Source organism: Amblyomma maculatum, chromosome 3 (assembly GCF_055883805.1).
Source record: "Amblyomma maculatum isolate TAMU_Amacu chromosome 3, ASM5588380v1, whole genome shotgun sequence".
NCBI classification, from domain to species: Eukaryota; Metazoa; Arthropoda; class Arachnida; order Ixodida; family Ixodidae; genus Amblyomma; species Amblyomma maculatum.
Genome location: NC_139346.1, coordinates 190,176,403 through 190,201,087, shown reverse-complemented (window position 1 = coordinate 190,201,087; position 24,685 = coordinate 190,176,403). Strand labels below are relative to the sequence as shown.

Below are 24,685 nucleotides of genomic sequence, written 5' to 3'. Positions count from 1 at the left end.
CACACACACACACACACACACACACACACACACACACACACACACACACACACACACACACACACACACACACACACACACACACACACACACACACACACACACACACACACACACACACACACACACACACACACACACACACACACACACACACACACACACTTAGCCGGGCAAAGTTCGTTAAGCCATTTCTTAGTGTACCCTGTTTTTGGTACCAGCATTCTTTAGATGTAATGTAACATTTTTATTATTATTTTAATTAAATTGCTGAAATTTACATCAACTAAGACTAAACGTTATTATTTACTGCAAATAATTTTTTCCATAAAAAACTAAAACACGCAGGTACACCACGGGACATCCGTGCTGCGCTTAAGTGTGGGCGTACGGCAGAACTTTAACAACGCAGTTGTAAAAGAGTGTTGCAGCGCTCAGCAATAGTCCCTGGCGGAACTTCTTTTACACTTTCGAGTGTTTTTATAAGTTTGTTTGCCGGTGCAGTAGCAGAGTGGAATCAAGCGTGAGAGGAATAGTCAAGTAAGTTCTCTCAGCCAGTTAGGCCGTGCTATGAGTGCTTATCTCCGCACGCACTTACCTGCATACGTCCACATTTCTGCCTTCACTTATCACTGCTTTTCTTTGACAAAACACAACCTCGCGTTTTGGTGGAGTGACGACTTTGATATCGCCAACTGTATCAAATTTAATTTTGCAAACGTCGCTTTTTTTTTTTTTTTTTTCAAAGCACTTACCTACGTATGCAGCCGCCCTGTGCAGCTTGTTGTTGTTTAATTTTGTGCGTGCGTGTGGCGACTCCTAAGCGGCATGTTTACTTGAAGCGAAGTGCATGACTGAGAAGAGGTTAAGGCTCTGTCTTCGTTTCAGCAAATTCTCCTGGCTTCAAAACAGCTTTGTGTACGATAATGCAACCTCTCTAAGGCGGCCCAGTTTGTCGTGCAACAAAGGAACGGATCAATCAACTTCGATTTTGGTTGCGAATCTCGAACGCCCTTGACTCGCTTCTGAATGCAAACTGCCTTTGTGACATGTTTAAGTGAAGTGCATTAAAGGCCGGTGGCTGAAGCACTGATAACCATTCCGGCGGGTAGAAAACGGGATGTCACTGCGAGCTTGCGTTTCTTTCTTGATTTTCTTTTATTAGAAAGAAGCAGGTGCCTGTAATGTCGGCCCTTATCTTCGACAGACTGATCGAACTTCTGTTCTTAAAAAAACAATACAGGCTCTTTTTATTACCTAGGGCCCTTTGGTCTTTCATTAACTTTCCTAACAGGTTTCGAAACTTCTACAGCTCGTTTAACATGCTCACCGTCGATTCCAGCAAACACACTGCGCGCTGTATAAAGAGAAAAAAAAATGGTTGTGGTTTAGCTATTGTTAAACCGGGTTGAATTGCGTCAGCAATGCCTCCATGGCTGCGCTTATGGTTCAGCATGTAGTGTACCTCATGATGTATATTGAGATGTTTAGCTGAGTAAAGACATGGCACACAAATGAACGACTATAGTCTTCTTTGCCTTTATTTATCCCAATGGACACACTATGGTGGTCCGTAAAGCTACTTACGCATGTCAGAATCAGCCTGCCAGGACCCTGGTATTCACGTTACCCCTATAGGCCACTAGGGCACGTTCATACGGCTTGGTTAAAGCTGGGCTTTATATGTGGGCTGGCAGGAGCTGCCAACTTGGATCTCTCGTTTCACATGGGACGGTTATATCAGAATCAGCCTGCTAGGACCCTGGCATTCACGTTACCCCTATAGGCCACTAAGACACGTTCATATGGGTTGGTTAAAGCGGGGCTTTATATGTGGGCTGGCAGGAGCTGCCAACTTGGATCTCTCGTTTCACATGGGACGGTTATATCAGAATCAGCCTGCCAGGACCCTGGTATTCACGTTACCCCTATAGGCCACTAGGGCACGTTCATACGGCTTGGTTAAAGCTGGGCTTTATATGTGGGCTGGCAGGAGCTGCCAACTTGGATCTCTCGTTTCGCATGGGACGGTTATATCAGAATCAGCCTGCTAGGACCCTGGCATTCACGTTACCCCTAAGGCCACTAAGACACGTTCATATGGGTTGGTTAAAGCGGGGCTTTATATGTGGGTTGGCAGGAGCTGCCAACTTGGATCTCTCGTTTCACATGGGACGGTTATATCAGAATCAGCCTGCCAGGACCTTGGTATTCACGTTACCCCTATAGGCCACTAGGGCACGTTCATACGGCTTGGTTAAAGCTGGGCTTTATATGTGGGCTGGCAGGAGCTGCCAACTTGGATCTCTCGTTTCACATGGGACGGTTATATCAGAATCAGCCTGCTAGGACCCTGGCATTCACGTTACCCCTATAGACCACTAAGACACGTTCATACGGCTTGTTTAAAGCCGTATGCGGCTCGGGTGTGGCTCAAGGCCAAACGTGGCCCTTCCCGGGACTACGCGACGGGCTGAAACCTGGCGCAGTATTGCTAACGCAATAAAACTAGAATTTCGGACTTTGCGAACTATCAGTGGACGCGGACTACACCACATTTTCTCTTTGAATGCCACCCAGTAATGCATAAAACGTCATACGTTCTTGCAATTACCTAGTGCGGTCGGTGTATACGGTGCAGAGACTGAACTGAAAAAAACAAGTTGTCTAAGCCAAGCTTGAGCGCTGCGGCGAGCGCTATTCAGAGCCAGACTTAATACTGAAATCCACAGTCCTCGGCGCGATAGACAATACAGACGAAAACACAAACCACAGGTCCTGACACCAGCTGTACTTTTATTCTTGAGCGTATCATCCGAACCATCCGATGTTCTAGTTCTTTTTAATATATTACATTCCGCAGCTATTTCACTTATATTACCCCTTTCCTGCAGGTACCGACACACACTGACATTAATTCATTGGCTAAGAGGTGAAGACGGCAAAACAGCGTCGAGGTCGACAGAAGGCATTCTCCATTAGTCCACCTGCAGCAATAAACGAAAAAGACGATGACTCTTAAGCGTATATCAAAAGCATAACCAGGAGATTTTTGAATTTCGCGTGAAGCAAGTTTCATCACCGTTTCGTCGAACCTAAGTGGGTGCCTTTTAGAAGTAAACAATATGATAATGTTTTCGAAGCGCCCATTATCCACTCTAGCGCCGTTACGCTATTGTAATGCTTTCTTGCCAGGCTACACACAAAGCCTTGTTCTGGAACTGGTAGCTGGGCATTGAGCAGAACAATACAGGAGTTCTCTCTGTCTCAGGATGCAGTGTTTGTCAAGCATATAAGCATACAAACTTTGTGCTCATGAAAGTAGAGCTAACTTCGTGCACATTAGCTGCAGCTTGATGGGATACCGTGACTCCTTTTAAAGGTGTCTCCATTTACACAGTGCGCAATAGCATTTTTGCCTTAGGGATTTAGACAAAATGTAGAGTTTCAAGCTCGCGGTACCCTGTTTCGTCTGAACTTCCCTTATTACTGAGTGCGATGTCATTAGAGAATGAAATAATTATGTAATATTTGTTTATTTATATTTATGAGTATTGACTCAATACGATTTGAAAACTTTTGTCTCGTTTCTGCTCATTTTCCTCTGCTTAAAAGGTTTGGTTTGGTTTGGTTTGTGGGGTTTAACGTCCCAAAGCGACTCAGGCTATGAGAGACGCCGTAGTGGAGGACTCCGGAAATTTCGACCACCTGGGGTTCTTTAACGTGCACTGACATCGCACAGCACACGGGCGCCTTGCTTTTCGCCTCCATCGAAAAGCTGCCGCCGAGGCCGGGATTCGATCCCGCGTCCTTGGGAACAGTAGTCGAGCGCCGTAACCACTGCGCTTCTGCAGCTTCTGCAGTTTCCAAAGCGCTTCTGCAGTAGCCGAAAAAACACCACGTGTCCATTTTACATGATGGTTTCTTTCCCTTTGGTGCACATATATTCAAAGTGGCGACTTCCACTAGTGGTCTGCTTTACAGGTCACGTTCTGAATGCTACCTACAATGCTTGGGCAAAGCCATCAGTCTTTCGACAACGGGATATATGGCTGTGCACGATTCCCGTGGTCTTGTCAATACTTGGTGAAGCTTTTTTTCTCTTTTAGTTAAAAGTGAGGTGATGAAACGGTGCTCGACTTTGCTTCTCTCTGCGTAAATTACTGCTGTACGACCTTTAATGCGGCGCGAAAGGGAATAGGTGACGTGACTTCTAGCCATTGCTTCGAACGATGATGACATCTGATTGTCCCCTTGCACTGCCATCTGTAAACGTATTTAGTCATAATTGGGTTTAGAAAAAAAGAAGAAAGCATATCGTGCACTCATGCAATTATACTTCTTTCCTTTAACTCCGTGTACGTTTTCGGCTTTACTAACAATGGCAAGGCCGTAGTCGGTTCTCAACTCCGTAGCCCATCATATGCCTGCACTGAGAAGGTGCTGACACTAGTCTGAGCTAAACTTCATTTCATGTTGCCTGTATGCTTTGTTCCCCCGATTTCAACAGTGCGCACAGAATCATCGAAGTCCCGATTGCACTTGCGTTCCGTTCTGCAGTTCTGTGCACTGCTCTTAGCTCTGTGCCGGCGGCGTCTACTCACCGTGAAAGCGCTCGACGTGTTCTCGGAGCGCTTCAAAAAAAGAAGAAAAAGCGGGCATGGTTATTACGCCATATCGCAGCCACAATTACGCTTTCTTTTGTTTCTGATGTGTGGGCTCCGTTCACTGGCCTCTAAAAAGCGATTTCCAACATTTTACTCGCGACAGCCGTCATCAAACCAAAAACATGACATTTTAGAGACGTTGGAGCGTGTCCAAAGGGAGTGACCGCATCGAAAAGAAAGGGCGGCACGTCGCTAAAATTCATCATGGGCGTCGGTTGCATCACGACGAGGGCACACAAAGAGGTCGATAAGAGCTTCGCGGTCGGCGGGCACTGTTGCCAGCGGCGGAAGGCTTCCGTCGCTACTACGGCAGCCTGCCTCCACGGCCGTCACCACAGGAAGAGAGCCAAACACGCCCAAATATGTTCCGCGACGGGGTGTGGACCGGCGGTGATGTTTTGTGGGACAGACAGACACGACGTCACTGTTGCTGGGTGGTACCGAAGGCGCCTTGACATGGTCCCTTCGGACAGCCATGTGGCCTAGCGGTTCATCCTCCAGGCACTTGGCAACCTACCAGCTAGTAAGGAGCCCGACGCTGCTATCTGGTGGCAGTGTCTGACGGGCGTCAGCACCCAGCCCTTAACTCAAATGAGTAGAGAAAGAGTGTGTTTGTGTGTCTTGGAGGGGGGGGGGGGGGGGTCTTTACAGCGTACGGGAGAGACTACGCTGCAATGGTGCTGCACCTTCAGACTGCTGTTCGGTCGGGCCTTCCCTTCTGACTTCGTTCCTTATACATATTCATACACCACCAGCGTATCATATTACGATCTTGAGAGCCTCGCTTATCGTCTCTGCGTCGTCAGCACCTATTTCTTCTACACGTTTTTCCAGGGCTCTCTAAATAACGCGCGCCTTGTATTGCTCATTCATATCGCATATCTCACTGCAATGAGTCGATCTCTTCTGCTTGCTCCACATTAGTGATTTGAATGGCCAGTTGACGCTGTCTATATTAAGGCATGCAGTTGACGTTGTGCTTTTTTTTTTTTTGTCTTCAGGAGCTCCTTTATGCATAACTGTATTCCATTTTATTTTGCATAAATTTGCGTTGCCCATTTTGAGTGTCCGCTTTATCAATAAGAATGCTATCCCTTTTAAATCGCAGGCAATTGCTCTGTAATATTCGAAATTCTGACTTCCTTCCTTAATTGCGCCATGTTTTTTCATTACTATGAGAAAAATGCATATATAAATGAATAAATATAAACCGGTTGTATTTACTTTACGTTCGGCTTCGGTAAATAAACACGACTTTCTTACAGCTTTTGCGCTGCAATGGCAGTTGTGAGCAACATTTCTCATATATGCGCTTCTCTTCCCACTCGCTAAATAATATATTTTAGGCGTGAGCTAATATTTTATAATACTTGTATTCAATTTTTACTGCATTGTAGTGATTTATTGCTATTAATCAATACCTGTCTCACGTTATCTGCTATTTTACATTACAGGTTTTCTCCTTGTTTAACTGGAAAGTCAAATTTCTTTACAGGGAATTCAGGGGAGCCCGGCGCCAACTGAAAAGTAGTTTGAAAAAGTGAAGTAATAATTTATCACTAACAACGTAGGCACATGCCAAAAGAGTATAAAGAAACGATGTGCTCGAATAGATGTTAATGAGTACCTACTTGGTCTGTTAATATATCAATGTTGTGCTTTTTTTTTTCTTTCGCACATCATGTATTTGTCACTGCTTGAGCTATTGTTCACTGCATGAGGACCTAGTCAAACTGTTGAAGGGCACAACCACACCTGTTAGCGCGGCATACACCACTTAGAGGTGCGAGTTTCATTCCATCCTCCAATACTCAAAGCATAAAAATAAATTCCTCAAACGTTAAGTAAGCATCCCTTGGCTCAATAGCACAGCTTCAAAACAGAACACAACAGTCTCCCCCGTCCAGAGCATGGATGTGGCGAACGTCGGTCAAGAGTTATGTCATAACCCGGGACGAGTCGAGAAGGCGTTACCATGCATCCGGCAGGCCCGTGTGAAAGCTGTCGCTCGATCGGCGTGCATACGAAGGCAGCCAGTGCCCGCGCGCACTTTCGCGAAGGCCGTGTTTATCGCACTTAGTTGAGCTCCGTGTCGTTTGCACACAACGCACGGCAATCCCGTGCGTGAAAGGCGCCCCATAGACGCGTGACCTTTCGTCGAGGAAATCCGCTCAGAGAAGACGCAATGTGCCGCGGGCGTATTTCGCCGTTATGATAACTGCGAAGAAGACAGCGAGAAAAACATAAAGCTACAGTATACGAAAATGGGACGTCGAGGTCGCTGCAAATCGTCGTATTTACGATCCCAGCCCCTCCCGCCGGCAGTGCATTTATGCCATTTTCTTTTTTTCATTTCCATTTTACCCTTCAGACCCGAGGCGCCGCAATTCAACGCATAACCTGACAGGCTGTCCTTACTGCCGCAAAACATCACCGCTGCCGGCATTCCTCTCTGTTACAGTCTTCCGTTAGTATGGCATGTACGCATGTAAGACCGTTCCTGGCACACTGCCGGGGCCGCCTTCTTTCCTGTGCCGGATAGTTATTTTCATGAGAAAAAGCCAGGGTTCCACGGCGATCATGTAGTGCCACCGGTATTCCTGCGTAATTCCAGGTCTCTCTTTGCTCCGTTAACGTTTTTGTGCACGAAGTAATCCTGCAGCGAAAACCGATTCTGTAACCAAGTCATGTTTCACATGCCTAACACTAGACAGGTTCGCACTTCGAGCTGTCACCGGTCCACTCCGCTACGCTGGGACGCTGTTGCGTCGAATGTGACCAATAGTGACGTTTACAAGTGCTTACTCGCCTCTAATTGACATTGCGGATTTTCCAGCGTGCGAACATTGCATGAGAGCGAACAAAAAATTTTGGATCTGTCCAGCTTTGAGGATCAATGAATGCCTCTGGAGGGCACTCTTCGTGTCTTTTAAGTAGGTCGGAATCACGTCTCCTGACGGAAGGCTCGTATATGAAACAATTGCCTCAACTCTAGCTGGAAATATCAAGGCGCTCCTAAAAAAGCCGGAAGTTTGAGCGCTCTTCAACAGAAGGTCTGAGAGCATCCTTTGTTTTATTAACCACAAGTGGCAACACATACACGCTCTATAAACGCAGAGAACTGAACTTTCATTCTTTTCCTTTTTTTTTTTTCGTTTTGTTACTCCTCTTCCATTGGTAGGTTATCAAAGGGATCATTGGACGTTTAATCTGCTTGCCTCTCATTTCTGCTTCTTCTTTTTATTTCAGGACTTTTTATATCAGGTTACTTTTTCCATATGGTCCAACGCCGCTGTGGAGCTGTGGCTTTGCTTCGTATTGATTTCAGCAGGATATATTGCTGGGCATGTTGGCTCATGATCATGGAAATGGCGGTGGCGCGTATGAAAACCTGCCTGCTATTCGACCAAACGTCAGTTGAAATCTCTCGCTCTTTCTCCCCTATATCTGCTCTTGTGAATGTCTGTTTGTGCAGCCTATGTTTCCATATTGTTTTTAGCCGTAATCTTTCTCCGCGTTTCGAGGGTACAAAATCTCCATTATACGATGTTTAGTTAGAGTGTCATTTTAAAGCCTTTGTTTTCGGAAAATATATTTTTATATGGCTCATTTCCTTTCGGTGTTAACAGCATGATATAGCGCTCTTATTAACCGTACACAAGAAATTATGATTATGACGGTAGTGTTGTTTTGGCTTTAAACGGTGCATGGACAACACTGACCGGAAATCTCTATGTAGCAAGGCATTCTCCGATTGCATTGTACAATGCCAGAGCCTGTCTTTCCAGGGAATCCGAGTACTGGGTCAGGGATGAAGCTGTGCCTTATTAGAAACCGCTCGGAACCTGCGGGCATGGGAGTCGAACCCCGCACATATGGTATGCGGAGATGGCAGTGAGGTGAGGACGCCATCTCCCCGCTAGTAAGATAAATCAGTCGATTATGCTATAATCTAGTTGAAGGTGTGGGAAAATGCCATGCTTTCTGCTTCTTTCTTCACGAAGTGTTCTTCGAAACATGTACACTTTTTCTCAAACAATAATATAAAATGACGCTCTTTAATCAAGGTAATAAAACTCACTCCACCTGGAACGTTTTCTACTGCTGCACTAGGGATGATCTAAAATAAATGTGTCTGCATTTCAACATTACCTGACATTCGACGTCATTGCTTCTTGTGTCTTACCAAGTGTCGGACCTACATTCCATTAGACATCTTTGCTACGAAGAGAGACTTTATAGAGCACAGATTTTCGGGATAAGGGGTCTCGTAATACCACTCAATAGACAACAATAACCATATGGCGTGGACGTCAGTCCCTCATAGATATGGTCCGTGTGCCAATGATTAGAGGGCACCTTTAACTATTGAAGATGCAGCTTAAACTTGCAATATTGAAATATGAAATATATTCGTCTTGTCAAGGTGGCAAGTGTGCGTATTTCATTAAATAATACCGTTAGTCTAACGCCTTTTGATTTAAAAAGAGAATTAGCTTTATACTTAGGTGACGTCTGCATACAATTCGCATCTGGTGCAAGTTTAATATACTGTGAAACTAGTAGCTACAGTATGTTCAAGACTACAAGTACCCTGTCCCTCTATGGCAGACTGACCTTGTCTCGTCAAAACGCCAGGTTCGTGAAAAGATGCCTAATGCGTAAATTAGGATAGAAAACGCACTCTCCCTTTGCCCTAAAATGTAAAAACAAGACATAACCTAAACTTCCGGCCCCGAGGAGACATTGCTTCAGGCCAATTGGCTCGCAGCAATCATTCATGACAGCTCTGTTCTCGGGCCAAGAACAAATGCCACCCGTTCCGTCATTTCATTCCTGATTCGCGGAACAATTTCTTTCCTAGAACTGCCGGATTCCGAGCGAACGAAAAGCTGAGCCAAAAGCTATTTAATGGGGAGCGCTAATCGAACTCGCCAGGCAGCACAAGACGCGACTACGCCCGGACAAAAGAGCATTTACACATTCTCCCATTTGGGTGCCGAAGAAAGCAGCTGTCCGATGTTTTCTCTAATTAGCTACGGAGTCTAGGACTTCCGGCTAAACGTCGCCTTGCGCCTTGGGCACAAAGTGACGCGATTGGGAGCGGCGCGTCGCACTTGAATGGGCGTCAAACCGGTCAGATCTGGGCGCGGCATTTCTATTTACAGCAGCCGAGGCCCCTCGTCGCGCGCGGAACCTTGCTCGAAGATAGACTCAGATCGCTGCACGTGCTGCTTGCTCTTTCGTGTCACTAATGCACACCGGCGCTGGGATTAGTTTTCAATGTGACAAAAAAAGTAGATATAATAAACCGTGAAACGCTTACTATCAGCCCACAACTAGGCCCTTCTGAAAAGCGGAGACAATTTTGCCAGGGCCACTAGTGGTGCGCCAAGTTCGAATGAAGCCAAGCACTCCAAGGAAAAGGGGAGATTGTGAGATGTAAGGAGATGTAAATGGTTATGTTTCGCGAGTGTAGTACGTAACTACATGCTTGTGTATCCGCTCTGATCTCCTAAATTTGACGGAATGAGCCAAAATAGCTCTCCTAGCTAAATGCATCGTGTTATCACCAATGCCCAATGACTCATGTAGCAAATGCGTGTAATTTACTTTTCTTTGGATTTCTTTTTTTGTTTTCGGCAATGCATATCACAACAATGCAAGTCTTACAAAAGAAGTGCGCTTCATAACGATCTAAACCCATATGAGAGAAAATACGCAGAGAAACAAGACCGACAATGAATGTCTTTTTTTTTTTTTCTAAAATCAACAATACAAGCAATAAGAGAGACTAACATTAGCACTGAATTTAGCAACACTAATATCTGAAACTTAAGAAAGGATATTCAATCAAATGAAACTCTCGATGTACAGAGCAAACTCTATCACACACACACAAAAAAATGACCCTAAAATTTAAGCAAAAATTTTATTCGTGGAGTTTCCTTTACTCAATAAGACTGTTTAGTCGGACTATCCTTTCAAGAGGTCTTTAAATCTCGAAGTTGTCCGCCTAAAGCCATTGTTAGAAGGCGATAGGAATCAACCTAACCATGAGAGTTTTTATTAATGATACCGAGAGTGTTTGTGCAGGTCAGGTAGCTTGCCTAAAGGAACACATTTATTGTTTTATATGACTATGACTATTACTGAAACGAAGTTCACGCATAATATCGGACAGAGAACGAGCTTTCCTATGCATCAAAAAGAACTACCGTACAAACTGATGAAAATCGCGCTTCCTACTACAAACTGGAAAAATTAACCCAACGCCTGCTGACGGCGCCATTATTAAATTGACTCGCCTAGTCCGAACACGCTGATGCAAGGTCACTCGCATAACCGACGAGAAGCCCAGTTCTCATAAACAGCGACAGGCCCCACTTAACGTATACTATAAGTGACATCGGGAATTCAGAGCGCGTAAATCATTACTGCACACGCAACGCAGTGGACCAGCAACCGCGACTGTGCCAATAAGAGCGTAACGGTCAGTGCGACGCGTTTTTCTTTTTTTATTTAGTCTCGTTGCTAAGGGACGACGTTTTGGAGTAGTACCGCGGGCCCCTATTCCGTAAGATATATATATATATATATATATATATATATATATATATATATATAGGTTTCGAAGTGATTTCTGGCAGCCATTGAAGAAATATATACATATATATACATGGCACTATTAAGTTCAACAAAAAGGATTGTTCCTACTTCACTGCTATCTATTCCTTGTGAGGGATGGTTAAGACTCTGAACTTCCATTCACCGGTGACTCCAAACAGTAAAAAAAAAGCGCCTCATTACTGTAAAAAAATGTTTGTAGCAAGATAAATAAACAAACATTAAGCATAAAAGTATTAGGATGGAGAGGAATTGCTGAGCAAAAAAAGTCGACATAATCTTCCATCATCAGTCATTCCAAGAAACGACCCCAGCGTCTGTTACGTAAGTATAGTCGCGGAAGTTGTCAGAAACTGACCAAGGCGTCCGCGCTAAGACGAAATAAAGCTGAGAAAGAACTTTGCCGTGTTCTAGTCCCGCACGAACTCGAATGTTGAAAAGGTTCCGATTTCGTTCCTTGCACTTTCCTGAGTGCAGCAATATAAATAATCGGTTACGCAAGCTTGAACCCAATACGCCAAATCACGTAAGTGCGACTGACCACACACACGACGTTCAAACTTATGCTCTTATAATTTCTTAAAGAAGCAAACAATCCCTAGCGCATGGCATCAGGTGGAATAAGACGGCAATTAAGCTGCATTACTGAAATTCGATTATTGAAAACGTTATTTGGCTGCTGCTGCTCTTGATCATAAGCGCCATCGTCATCTTCAAAGGTGTTACTCATCTCTGCATATTGTATGTCCTTTGTTGTATTTTTCCTTCTATTTGTTCTCATCGCAGGTATTTGGCTGGTGTAATTAGGGCACCAATGCACAAATGTGTTTCTCGCCCAAGCCTCAAAGATAGAAATTCGTCACAAAGGTCCTTGCTTTCTTTCTCATCACCTTCGTCATTTCGGTATCGCGTACGGGAAAAAACGTTTATTATTATCATCATCATCATTATTATTATTATTATTATTATTATTATTATTATTATTATTATTATTATTATTATTATTATTATTATTATTATTATTGCTATTATTATTATTATTATTATTATTATTATTATTATTATTATTATTATTATTATTATTATTATTATTATTATTATTATTATTATTACTTTATTATTATTATTAGTAGTAGTAGTAGTAGTAGTAGTAGTAGTATTAACCTCTCGTAGTCTGAGTCACTTTGGGACGTTAAACCCCACAAACCAAACCAAACCTTAAGCGCCTGGAACCATCTTTGTCCCTGGAACCTGATACCATTTTAGCCGCCATTATAAAATACTTCAGTTGAATCTTTGTTCCCTTCTTAGCCACGATATTTAATAAGTATTTGAAAAATTCAGCCTTCCTCGCGTGTAGAAATTGGCATGTGTTTTCCTTGTCTTCAAATCAGAGAACAAATATGATGTTTCTAATTATTATCCCGTTTCTCTTTGTGTGCAACCTTTGAGCTTTTTGAATTAGCCTTTCACAGCGTACTCTCCTTCCATCTCAAACATGTCAGCATACCCAATCATCATGGCTTTATATTGGGTCGTTCTACTACAGGTGATCAAGTCATGTTTATGACGTATACGTCTGCTGCAGTTCTTCAGAGAGGGCAAGTTCACGCTGTCTACTTGTGATCTGAGCGAAGCCTTCGACATTGTCACTCACCATTACTTCTCAAAAAGCTTCTTTCTGAATCAAAGTCTCAATCGTAGCCCGCTTGCGTAGCTAACTCCTCGATCACTCCTGCTTTGTCAGCATCAAAGAGGTTATATATATATAAGTCAGCATCAATGGACGTACCTTCTTCGCCCACCCTGCGACCAGTGGTGTTGCTCAAGGTTCAGTATTAGCCAACGCTTCTCTTCTTTGTTTTTATTAATGACGTTTCGTCCGTGGTCAAGCACTCCTCTTTTCTCCTTTATGATGACAATATAAAAATATTCAAGGTAATATATTCTTTGAAAGGTAGCTTGTCTTTGCGATCGCAAATAACTGTTTCTCTAATTGGTGCCTGAAGAATGGGCTTACTCTCAGTTCTTCCAAAAATAAGGTTGTCTCATTCATTTGTAAAGCGCACAGCCTACTTTATCCTTATGCTGTCCAGGGCTGATGAAATTAATGACCTCAGTGTACTTTCCGACCATAACTTCAGCTTTTCTTCTCATACTAAACTCATTGATCTGCGAGCTATGCTCCCACTCGGATTAATCTGCAGGCTTTCGAGAGAGTTCCGTACTCCACTTCTTTTCTTAAAGCTGTACTTGTTCACATCTTTGTCTCTTTTTGAGCATGCGTCTGTTGTTTCAAACGGTACTTGCAAATCGAACGATGAGAAAGTCGACAAAGTACAGCTTAAGTTTTTACGCATATTTCAACACCGCTTCTCCTGCACAATTTCCATCTCTGGCTCCACACGGAGTGACTCGCCGCATTTTCCTTCTCTTAACTGCCGTCGTGTCAGGGCAGGTATCATTTTCTTGTACAAACTTTTTCACGGCCATATTATGTGCTCTGCGATCCTTGAGTGCATCCCACTGCGAGTTCTACGGAAGAGCAGGATATAATTTAAACCATACACGTTTCTCCTCTTCTGCGTTCCCACTCCCATCTAGACAGAATTCAAAGGCTGATTAATTCAATTTGTCCTCAAACTGGTATCTTCTGAAAATCTCTCTGCTTGTTTTTATTTGGAAGTTCGTAGAGTTCTATTCTGAACATTCCTGTTTATCACCTATTACTTCCTCTTTCAAGCCATCTGTATTTACTTTGCTTGTACTTTTCCCCCTGTTTAATTTTTGCTATATTCTCAAAATTCTTTTTAACCTGTCTCTATTGATATTTTAACCTTAACACTGCGTGTTCGTATCTGATCCTTTGTATCGCTTTCAGTGAATTTCTTCATTGTATTTGAGTGCATTCTTTTTCCTTTGGATGTATTTTGTGTTATGCTTTTCAGACTTCTTCCTCATTGCTTTCATTCTCTATGCGACTCGTTTTAATTAATGTTCATTTCATGCGTTATTTGTTCCGTCTTTTGCCTTCTATCTATATGTGTGAAGCTTGCGTGGACATTTTTTTTTTTTCTGATTTGTGCTGCGCCACCAACTTCATATAGATCTTCCTGCGCACATTGAAACATTGATTGATTGGTTGATTGATTGATTGATTGATTGTCTGGAAACCAAATCGAGATATGCAACTGAGATAAAATAATACGTTTTGTAATGACTGCAATTAGAAGCCAATTTTTAGACTGAAAACTGGTGAGGAATTTAGAATTTTTAATTTCAGACTTTACTTGGTGAGAAATGTCAGAATCACAGCAGTGTTCCAGAGTTCTCCGCTTCCAAATTAGAATGCTTTATCGTAAAGAATAAAAATTACAGTTGACTACTTCGGCGTAGGTATTGTTCTCATTCATTTGAAATAAACTATTTTGTTTTCAGTTGTGAACTACCACAAGGCGCGTTTATTATTTGGCGGTCAACTTTTTGCTATATTTTACGCGATAAGCAGTCACTTATGCACTCCACTTTACAACATTAAATTAGTCTAGATAAAAAAGGTATCATTGTTCCGGTATTGAAGACCAGCGCTCAGAGGCCTCAAGTAGCGCCTGCAAGCCGGACACTCGAGCTGTCGGAAGTCGTATAGAGCTAGAGATCTTATGCAACCGATCGCCTGGAAAATTAATAGCTTACGTCGCCCAAGAAGGCAGGTACATGCATTCGTCTGAGATAGGAACCTTGCCAAGCACTTGCAAACACACTAACTAAGGTATAAGCCCTGGATAAAATGCCATGCTTTAGACACATTATTGCAATTATTATTCCCATTTATTGTGGCACTGCTGTATCCGGAACATGTCTGACGCGGAATATAACTTCTATTTTTAACACTAATATGTAGTTGCTCGTGCCTTTTTAGGTCGCATGCAGATCAATGCGTGACGCCTACGTCCGTATGCAGCCACCAGTGGTAATTAGCTGCGTTCCGTCAGCTGAACTTCCCCAAAGGCGTTCCTAGATTTTGCCTACCAGTTACGGCTCACTTTTGCGTTCCCATGCAAGATCCATACGCAAAGCAGGCTGCGGGGCTTAATGTCTAGGAAGCCTCCAATTGATTTACGGCTGATTTGGCCGTCTTAAAGGCCTGACATTAGCACACCAATTTAATTACGGCAGTGTCGAAACTCAGTCTTTGCTGCGTCTTACAAGATCCGCAGAGGAGTGGTCAGTCGATTAGTCGGGGTAGGTTGACTTCTGCGCAACTGGCGGCGTACACCTGAACTGCTCCGAGCGGCTGTTATAGGATGGAAATAAGTCTGCAGTGCGCCAATATCTGCCTGGTGCCGTGCTCTAGGAGCCATCTAGCTCTTATAGTATCTGCATCGTCTAATGCCCATCTAGCCCCAAGAGTTCATTTATAGCCCTGTGCACTTCGACTGCGTTAAGAGTGCTTTATCATGATACGAGTATACAGGGGTCATTACCGATTTTCGTATTCTTAATCAGACATTAGGTCAGAGACGCGGAGGCAAACGAAAACAGTTGAAGTTAAATTGATGACCACGCATAAAGCTATGAAAACAAAAGTGGTTGGTGCAATGCTAAGGGACAGGAAACTTGCTGAATGGATCGTGGAGCAAACGCGACTGAATGACATTCTACTGCAAATCAAGAAGAAGAAATGGGCATGGGCAGGACATGTAATGCAAACGCAAGGTAACTGATGGCCCCTAAGAGTGACGCAGTTGACTTCAAGGGAAGTCAGCCGTACCAGACGGCAGCAAAACTTTAGGTGGGCGAATATGATTATTAAGTTCACGGGAGTAAGGGGATGCAACTAGCACAGGACGTGGTGAATTGGAGGTATATGAAAGAGGCCTCGCCCTGTGGTGGGTATAGTCAGGCTGGATATGATGAGGATGAATAAAAAATACCAGGCACCATTAACAAGAGTCAGAAACCACTTCACTCAGTGCCTGAAATGATTACAGCATAATTTGTCTAATTAATCGCATAAGCCACGAAACTCTTGATTAAAGTGCGGGAAACAGTTGCATCTACACAGTTTTCGTTGATTTACTGACCCATCAGCAAGTTAAGCGGTCGGCTATTGGTAGCGCCCTAGCACATTGGTTTTACCGCCCTAACCATATGTATTGAGCAGTTCTGAACATTTCAATTGTATACCGTGATTTTGGGCCATTTGTCCTCATGAGGTGTTTTCAAATGGTACAGTCAGAAGGTGCTGTAGCATTGGAAGTTGTTTGAAGGATCTCTAGGCCGGAACATTGGAAAGAAACAGTTTCCGCACGGTCAATGAAACTCATGCGGTATATACTAGTTAGCGTAACATGTATACAGCCAGCTACCTTTTTTCTTGACGTCACAAAACCTACTGACCAATCAGTGTCCGTACATGTAACCTGCCAACTTCACCTGTGAGAGGCATGCTTGCGATTTTTTGATGCTGCGAGGTTTTAAGTAGGCGGCGCCGCCGAATCTTCCAAACAATATTTTTTTCGAACTTGGGACACTAATGTTCATGCGTTAAAATGTGCCATAGGTGAGCCTTCGATGAAGGAAAATTTCTGGCTAGCTACCGTAGTTATATTTCCTATTTAGATTCAGCAATGTATTTCAGAATTTTTTTCTGTAATAAAAATACTGAGGGCGCAATAATTTTTTTACACGAAATTACTTACGCTTACTGCCAGCTCATGAAATTCTCGTTTGATGACACTATGGAAAACCATGCTTATTTATTCTTTTATTGCGAAAATATGACATAACGTATTAAATCGAAAAACCAGGAGGTATGTGGGGAGCCTCCATGAAAACTCCCCAGAAAGCTGAAGAAAGTCCACCGGAGCGGGCTCTAAAACAAGAATTTATTTAGGGAAACGAATACAAAGCCTCGTAGCTAGTCCCGCAGCCGATCACCCCGTGTGTAGAACTGCCACTTTCTTGCGCTGTGCTTTGGATATCGTCATCAATTTCCATCACCTCACTCCTGTTCATTTTGAGAAATCTGTCGATATCGTCGCATTAGATGCAGCAGCCCAATCACACTGCTTCATATTTTGAACTCAGACACATAATATCCATCCGTTCACAATAGATATGAACAGACACATAATATTTGAAGCAGTTCGAAAACTTCAGTTGTTACAACACTCACTAAAAATTGTACGCGCAAACAAGTAATGTATCCCGAAAAGTCTATGCATCGCTGACAACGAGCCGTTGTTAGGCTAAGTCTCTATCTCAACTAACCTAAAATGCTTGCAAAATTCGTAAATTTGGGAAACGTTACTCCCCAGAAAGTAACGTTTTAAACATGTATCCCTCGTGCTCGTAGACTACGGCATAGATATTTGATGCGAATGATATAGAAGTCACCGAAAGAACATCAGTAAATAAAAGCAATGGCGGAACGTCGCTGCCGTTCCTATTTACCAATTGGTGAGGCAGCGAGCGTGTTCGGCTCTTACATAAGCTAAAGACGCTGGATAATTACGTTATAAAACATGGACACAAGCGACCTTTGTATGCAATTTTGTAACCAATCCCATTCATAAGAAACAAATTTAACGTTTAATTGCATTGGTCGACAATGTGGCATGAAGAGCTCCTCTTTATTTTTCTGTTAACGGACGCTGTTTTGAGCCCTGAAAGTCCTACATCTGCGTAAGACGTACAAGAAACGGCGAGGGTCAACAAAATCGCTTCAGCAAACAAGAACTTCCTGAAGTTGCACATGACTTGCTCAATGGAGGGTAGCAATCACTGACGTCCCCCCAAAAAAGCTAGCAGATGGGACGCGTGTCGAAAGCTACCATTCGAAACCAAGAGTATGGTCGAGCTGTATGAAACCAGCTAAGCTTCACTATCTCTAGAAGGGGGTGGCGGTAAAGCAGGATCTATGTGAAGGATTTGCTGACGGATCTCTTTGACCAGGAAAGATTCGTCGACTGTAAGCAGGGACATTACGTCAGACCATATACTAAACGAGGAATATTTACACGGTGTCGAAGCTCTTCGCTTTCTCAGGGAATGCCGTATAAAGAAAGTAACCCCATAGTGTCACGGGAGGAGACGCGAAACGAGACGGGAAGCAAACAGGAAGATAGCAAACGCGCAAGAAAGCTGCTTAACTGTCGAAGTTTTGTTCTCAGAAAAAGAGACAAACGCATACGCGCGCTGTGCATTCATCAAAGTGGTGAAAACTGCTACTCTCGGAGGAGCACTACTTTAAACATGACGTAGGATTTTTTTAAAAAACAAACTATACACATTCGACGCGCCGTTAAATGTCTGGGCGCAGTCATCAGCAAAAATAAAAAATAAAACATAAAAGAAAAACAAAAGTTGTCTCGCAGAGACGCAGGATTAGATAACTCACACATTAAATGGGAGTTTTTTTTTTTTCACAGAATAACTCAGTTTATGGGTGGTGGTAGAGATGGTATGTGGTATAGCATGTGGAGTTTAACGTCCTCAAAGTCGGCCAGCCGGAGAGAGGTGCCGCAGTTAAAGGCTATGGATTAATTCCGACCGTACTGAGATCGAAGTCAAGAAGAAAGCTGCAAAAATACCAACATTTGAGCTACTTGGTATTGATTCGTCCTGTAAACCATACTGAGCACAAAAATAAGAGGACAAAATAACACAGTCTAATAAGATACTGCCTTCACCAGAGATCTCTCGGAGGAATTTACATGTGAATGAAGGCTTCAGAATGCGCTCTCTGCATGCAAGAACAATACAAAGGCAAGCACTATAGTGTTTCAACGAATAACAAATAAGGAAAACAAACGAAGAGAACCGACAAAGTGCCGCAGGTGCGCTTCTCCCACGCATCTGCGAACCATCCACTGATCCATGAAAGCTCCCGTTTCAAGCTCATGGCTTCCGCCATCGCGGAAGGAGAAGACTGAGAAAACAGCTCTAATGCACTCGTTAAGCTAAGGCTGCTTTGTAATGTTAGCGTGGGGCGCCGGGTATCACACCGTTCCAGTAACAGCCAGGTGCTTTCTGGAACCACGTGGGACAGAAGGGCAGAAACAACAAAGAGCTTTGCCGAAGTTCTTTAAGAGCTTTTCAGCGTCTACAGTGAGTGAAGTCACGTAAAGGAATTGGGATACTGAGCCTTCGCAAAATAGAGCAGATGAAACAAGTTTTGAGCGCAGCAAATGGGCTTGCTTTTCCCCGCTCAAAAACAAGCTACGTAGTAGAAGAGCACGTCTCCAGACAACACTCCACTAGACGTCACAGAAGCGCGCACGTTATTGGTTAGTGAGGGCGATCGACCAGTGGAATTCTCCGGGCCATTCGGGGCGCGCGTAGGTTTCCGTTTAGTCACCGGGACGGACGATGGCACTGGATGGGATTGCGAGAGCGCGAGCCGGATTTGATTTTGGTTTTTATCGCCTACCAGCGCCGAGCATTGTGTTTAAGAGATACCATAGCGGCCGTGTAATCTGCGTCCTGTGATTGTTTAAAATGTTGAACCATGCTACACAGACCGTTAAATAACGAAATAAGCATCGACAATGGTGGAGTTTTTTTTACAGTTATAAACTTCTTAGTGCGGAAAAAACATAAACGTCATATTTTGCGAGAGAAAGAAGCGTATTAAAGATACTTCATAGGGTATAATTACTAATGGAATTACAGCTAAATAATCACTAGTGAAAGTACAGATAAATAATTGCTAATGGAAGTACAGCTAACTTAGTCTTCAGTCAAGTAAGGGAATTGGCTGCTCTCCGACGTAGGATAGAATAAAATCGTGAGAAATTAATTGGTTACCTTACAACGTTTCTTAATAATGTTGCATGAACGCTATACCTTCGTAGTTCACAGTTGTGTCGGTATCTAACAAATATGTCGCGTTCATTTGGCTTTCAATTCAACGAAGAAAAATGTGTTTTCGTGCTTGTTGTGTGCTCCATTTACTTACGCCCGAACTTGTAACGCAGTTTTGAAATTGAGGTGTGTATGCGGAGAAGAGACCGTGCAACGATAAAGAAACATTTACGTCCGGTTGCTGCTTTTCGATGGAGGCGAAACGAGGAGGCGCCCGAGTGCCGTGCGATGTCAGCGTACGTTAAAGATCCCCCAGGTGGTCGAAATTACTCTGCCGCCCTCTACTACGGCTCCTTTTTCTCTCTTTACACTTTCAGTCCCATCTTCCTCCCTTCCCTTATGGCGCGGGGCAGGTGTCCACAGAAACAAGTGTGAACGATATAGCGCCTTTCCCTTCCTGTGAACCAATTATTATTATCCAAATGAATAGAACAACAAACGGCCACAATGATTATGACTCCTTGCAGGAGCCGTGAGTACGGTATACCTGTTACACGGAAGAAAGCAGGCTGACGCACAGATAATCAAGTGCGATAATCTCACGTGATTCAATAGTAGAGAAACGGCGGGGATATGAAATTTTTGAAGGAAGAAAAGCAAAATGAGCCAACGCAGTGGGAAAACCTCAGCGCGCCAGCCTTCGTGGTACGGCAGTGACATTTCGTGTATGTTCTATGCATTTCTAGATCACTGGTTCGTGTCCGCATCCGCAGTCACCGGCCATCTTTAGATTTTCATGCGCTTGCCTCAATCATCAGGGGAAAGGTGCATTTTTGTCGCATGCGTTTTTCAGCAACACTGTATTAATTGATATTAATTGATTCATTATTCCGTTTGCAGGCCTGCTTCGACGCTTCTGCATGCATGCTTGACAGTGATTAATCTATGCCTCTGCGCACATATAGTGAGTAATCGAGCTTGCACACAGCGGAGATGTGACTTAAGAACGCCGACGTGAAATTTCAAGATTTCTTGAAAACTTTTAATGAGACAGCTTTCCCCTTTTATATTTTTTGAAGAAAGGAAATACAGATAACGGTGCGTCGAAAAAAAAAGCTAGCACTATGTTGTAACTCGAAAATACATTAAGTACGTTAAGAAAAATACGCTCGTATACTACAATCGGCGCAAAGCATCACATTATTCTGAATCGTCACGGCTGGTGCTGGGCCTATAAACGTTTCCTTGTGCACCATATTCCGCGTTTAGGATCAAGTACGCTTACACAAGCGTTCGCAGGTGTTCTCCTGCAAACCTGTTGCGTAGCTGCGAGGACAACGTTATCTAGCTGCGGTCAGTTTCTTTAGAATGACGCTGTCGATGGGGCAATTTGGAGCAGCCGATATGCGACTGACGTCAGTGGTTCCGTTGCAACGGAGGATTGGCAGCCATGTGAGCAGCTTTGGATACTTGGCAAACTCCCAAACAGCTTCTTTAGACCTAACCTTACAGCTGTTATCGAGTTGTTATTGCGCAACGAGCTCCGCATTTAAAATTTAGTAGCTTTCTTCTTCTTGTGATGGAGAATAAAAAAAGTAGGTAAGTAATTTTTTTTAATGATTCAGGCATCATATTTTCCAGGCTCTTACACCTCTACATTCGACACAGATAACCCGCGATGTGCTCATCAGCAGGCGAAGGTCAGAAATGTGGAGAGGGGGTTTCGAAAGGAATGGATGGGCCGATGGCTTGCTTCTTGGGCGTGGATATACATACCTCGCTCACACCCCGAAAGAACCAACAAAAGGAGCGCAAAACTGACGGTAAGAAATGAGGGGGGGGGGGGGGGGGGGGAGGAGAAGCGGAGGTACGCCCAGAAAAAACGATTTATATAACAGGTGTTTAGACTTGCCGGGCTTCCCACGCATGCACTTTCACTTTATAATATCGATGCGGCACCACAACGGACCAGTCAGCCTCACGTTGACGCCTGCATACAGGACTGAAGCGGGACAGAAACCTAAAGGAAGGCGATACAAGGCAGACCGACACACCACAGGTTGTCCACCCAAGACACACTGGCAATACTTTCGTGGTCGCCGACACCACTGCCATCGCGACAGCACAGGCTGAAATGTCACTCACCGAAACAGAGAGGGAGAGAGTGAACGGGGCAGGAGAGCACAGGTCGTACATAAGTGTGTTCAAAGCCAGTAAAACAATAACTGCGACGTAAACTCTGACGAGAGTACGCGAAATGGTCGCCGTCAGCTGACAGGTCATTAGACAAAGCAAGCGGTGCGAATGTCAGTAGGCATCGCTAAAATACTTCGCTCTTCCTCAGGGTTTCTCCGTTCTTTTTTCATCTTCGTGCGACGATGCATATGAGTCGAGAGAGAGGCGAGCTTCTTCCGCCTCCTCGCAGCGCAGTGCCCACGGGCTTAAGCCGTGCGCCTCAGTCAGTTGGGCCTCCGTCCCACGGCTTGTTCAATTTCAAGAAAGGAAATTTTGCGTAACAAGGGCACGGTCGATTGAGCGGACAGGCAAGTCGTAGGCACAGACCTTTTTTTTTTTTCATCTAAAGCTCAGCTGTCTTCGTAAACGATGAGTGACCAACACTTCCAACAACGTGCGTATTCGATTTCTGCCCCACTACAGCGGTCATACGTGGGCGAGAGAGGTCAAGGGAACGATCGCCGCCCGTCTCTTTAAATAGACGGGCACGGACAGCGGTTCGTGGGGATTTCTTGCTTCAGCATGCGAAACAGGCACTGCCCTAGTGCACCGCCCAGCGGTCGCCAGAATAGACTCTGCTTTGCCAACAACGCCATCTTTCCACGAATCTTTCAAGCGGTGTTTTTCACAATAAAGCGCCGTGAGGTCCCAATCAACGTGAGATGCATCATCTTCACCTGTCTAACGTTTTTTTATCGCTATTTGAGGCCCTAAGAAAAACGCCCGGAATACGAAGCTTCCTGAGCAGGAACAAACAATATAAACAAAGTCTACAAAGGTAAAATCTTGTTGCGCGTATGGAAGGTGACGGACAATCAGAGCGACAGTAGAGAGCACTGGCATTGTCCCGTCTGTCCTGTCTTGTCCACCCTGCTGTATATACTCGATGACTATATAAATGCAAATATGTTTCCTATATAGGCACTGTTTTAAAGGGGACAGAACGCCGAAGAAGGGACAGTGGAGGATGGAAGAAAACATTAGCTTTCAGAAGGCTACATTGGTTACCTAGTCATGCTATTTGGTTACCTAGTCGTTGTCATCCTTTTGGATGTCAGCTAAATTTTCGAAAACAAGCCGATGCAAGCCCTGCTAGTTTAGCTCAAAATAATTTATCTCTCGTGCAAATAGAGCCGAAATCTCAGCAGTATACCTAACGGCAATTGTCATACTCATCCAAAGCGCACAACACCCCAGCGCAAAATAAAGACAGACAAGAACTGAGAGGTTCTCGAACTCAAGTAGCTTTCACAATTTGATCACGCGCCCGGCCACGGCGCTTGACACATCGATTTTCCCGACCGCTGGGGAGACTTTTCTTTCGATGCTTGTAAGCGACAGCGTTTTCACAGCACTTCATGATCTACGAAATCAAAAGAGGAGCTTAGGATGCATTTGCAGAGATTGCTTCAAGGACAAACGCTGTTGCATTGAGTCCCGCTACTCCTCGCCGCGAAAATGATAACTATGCAAGCGAGGAAGCAATACCATCCGCGGCTGCACTGAAAACCAATATTCGGCGACTAGGGACAGGCTTTCCGGGAAGAAATTTCAATATGAGGAAGCACTATAAAGAGTCTTCCAGGAGCAATTTCATTCCTCATGATTGCATTATTTTACGTAATCGGCGTAGCTGCAGCAGCTGGCGCTGTTGACCGAACGGGCTGCCTCGGTGCTGGCAGCGACAGCCGTCTGCCTGGCCGTCGGTGCGAGCCGGCGATCGATACAGCGCTCTCCCGGGAACAAGTGGCTCCGAAGCTCTGCCAGCAACCCTCAGTCTCTAGATCAGCTGTTCCGAAACGCTCTTCTTGGACGGGAGCGTTCGGTCCCGGGAAGCGCAGCGGAGAAGCGTGACACCTGCTAAGGCACCCCCCTCAGCCTCACCTGAGAGTCCAAAGATGCCATCGCTGCTCACGGTCAGCATCCCCGCCAGGTTCTTACCCACCTCTGGCTATGGTCCGTTGCGACCAGTGGCGGCCGCGGTGCCACCATCTCTGGCGCCGGGGCGCCTCCGTTCCCCGCTGCTCCTCCAACGGCGTCATTGTCGCGTCACGGGTCACGTGTGGCGTGACGCGCGCTTCGCTTTCCCCAGCGTGCCGATCCAACCAGCCGCCTTCCCGTTCCAACCGGGGCAAGGCGTTGCCCCGCAGCGTAAAGAAAAAGCTCTGGCTGACGTCGCCTTCGTCGCCGCGAGTGCTCGTCGTGCGATCGCTGTTAGATCAAGGTAGCCGAGCTGTCGCCAATTTACGGCTCCTCTCGCTCCTTCTGCAAGGGACGGAAATTGAGTACCTCCCATCTGCTGCGAAGACAGCTCGACAGTAGCCACATGCTATGCTTGAAACGAAGAT

At 44.5% G+C, this 24,685-nt stretch overlaps 1 protein-coding gene across 1 annotated transcript in view; it reads right to left on the bottom strand.

Annotated features, from left to right (window-relative positions):
• Positions 1–24,336, bottom strand: part of LOC146197258 (uncharacterized) — a 38,848-nt gene extending 14,512 nt beyond the window's left edge. Inside the window, exon 1 of the mRNA XM_084599055.1 lies at positions 24,222–24,336. Coding sequence (XP_084455181.1) covers positions 24,222–24,242 — 21 coding nt within the window. The 5' untranslated portion in view covers positions 24,243–24,336. The remainder of the gene's footprint in view (positions 1–24,221) is intronic.
• Between the last annotated feature and the right edge of the window lie 349 nt (positions 24,337–24,685).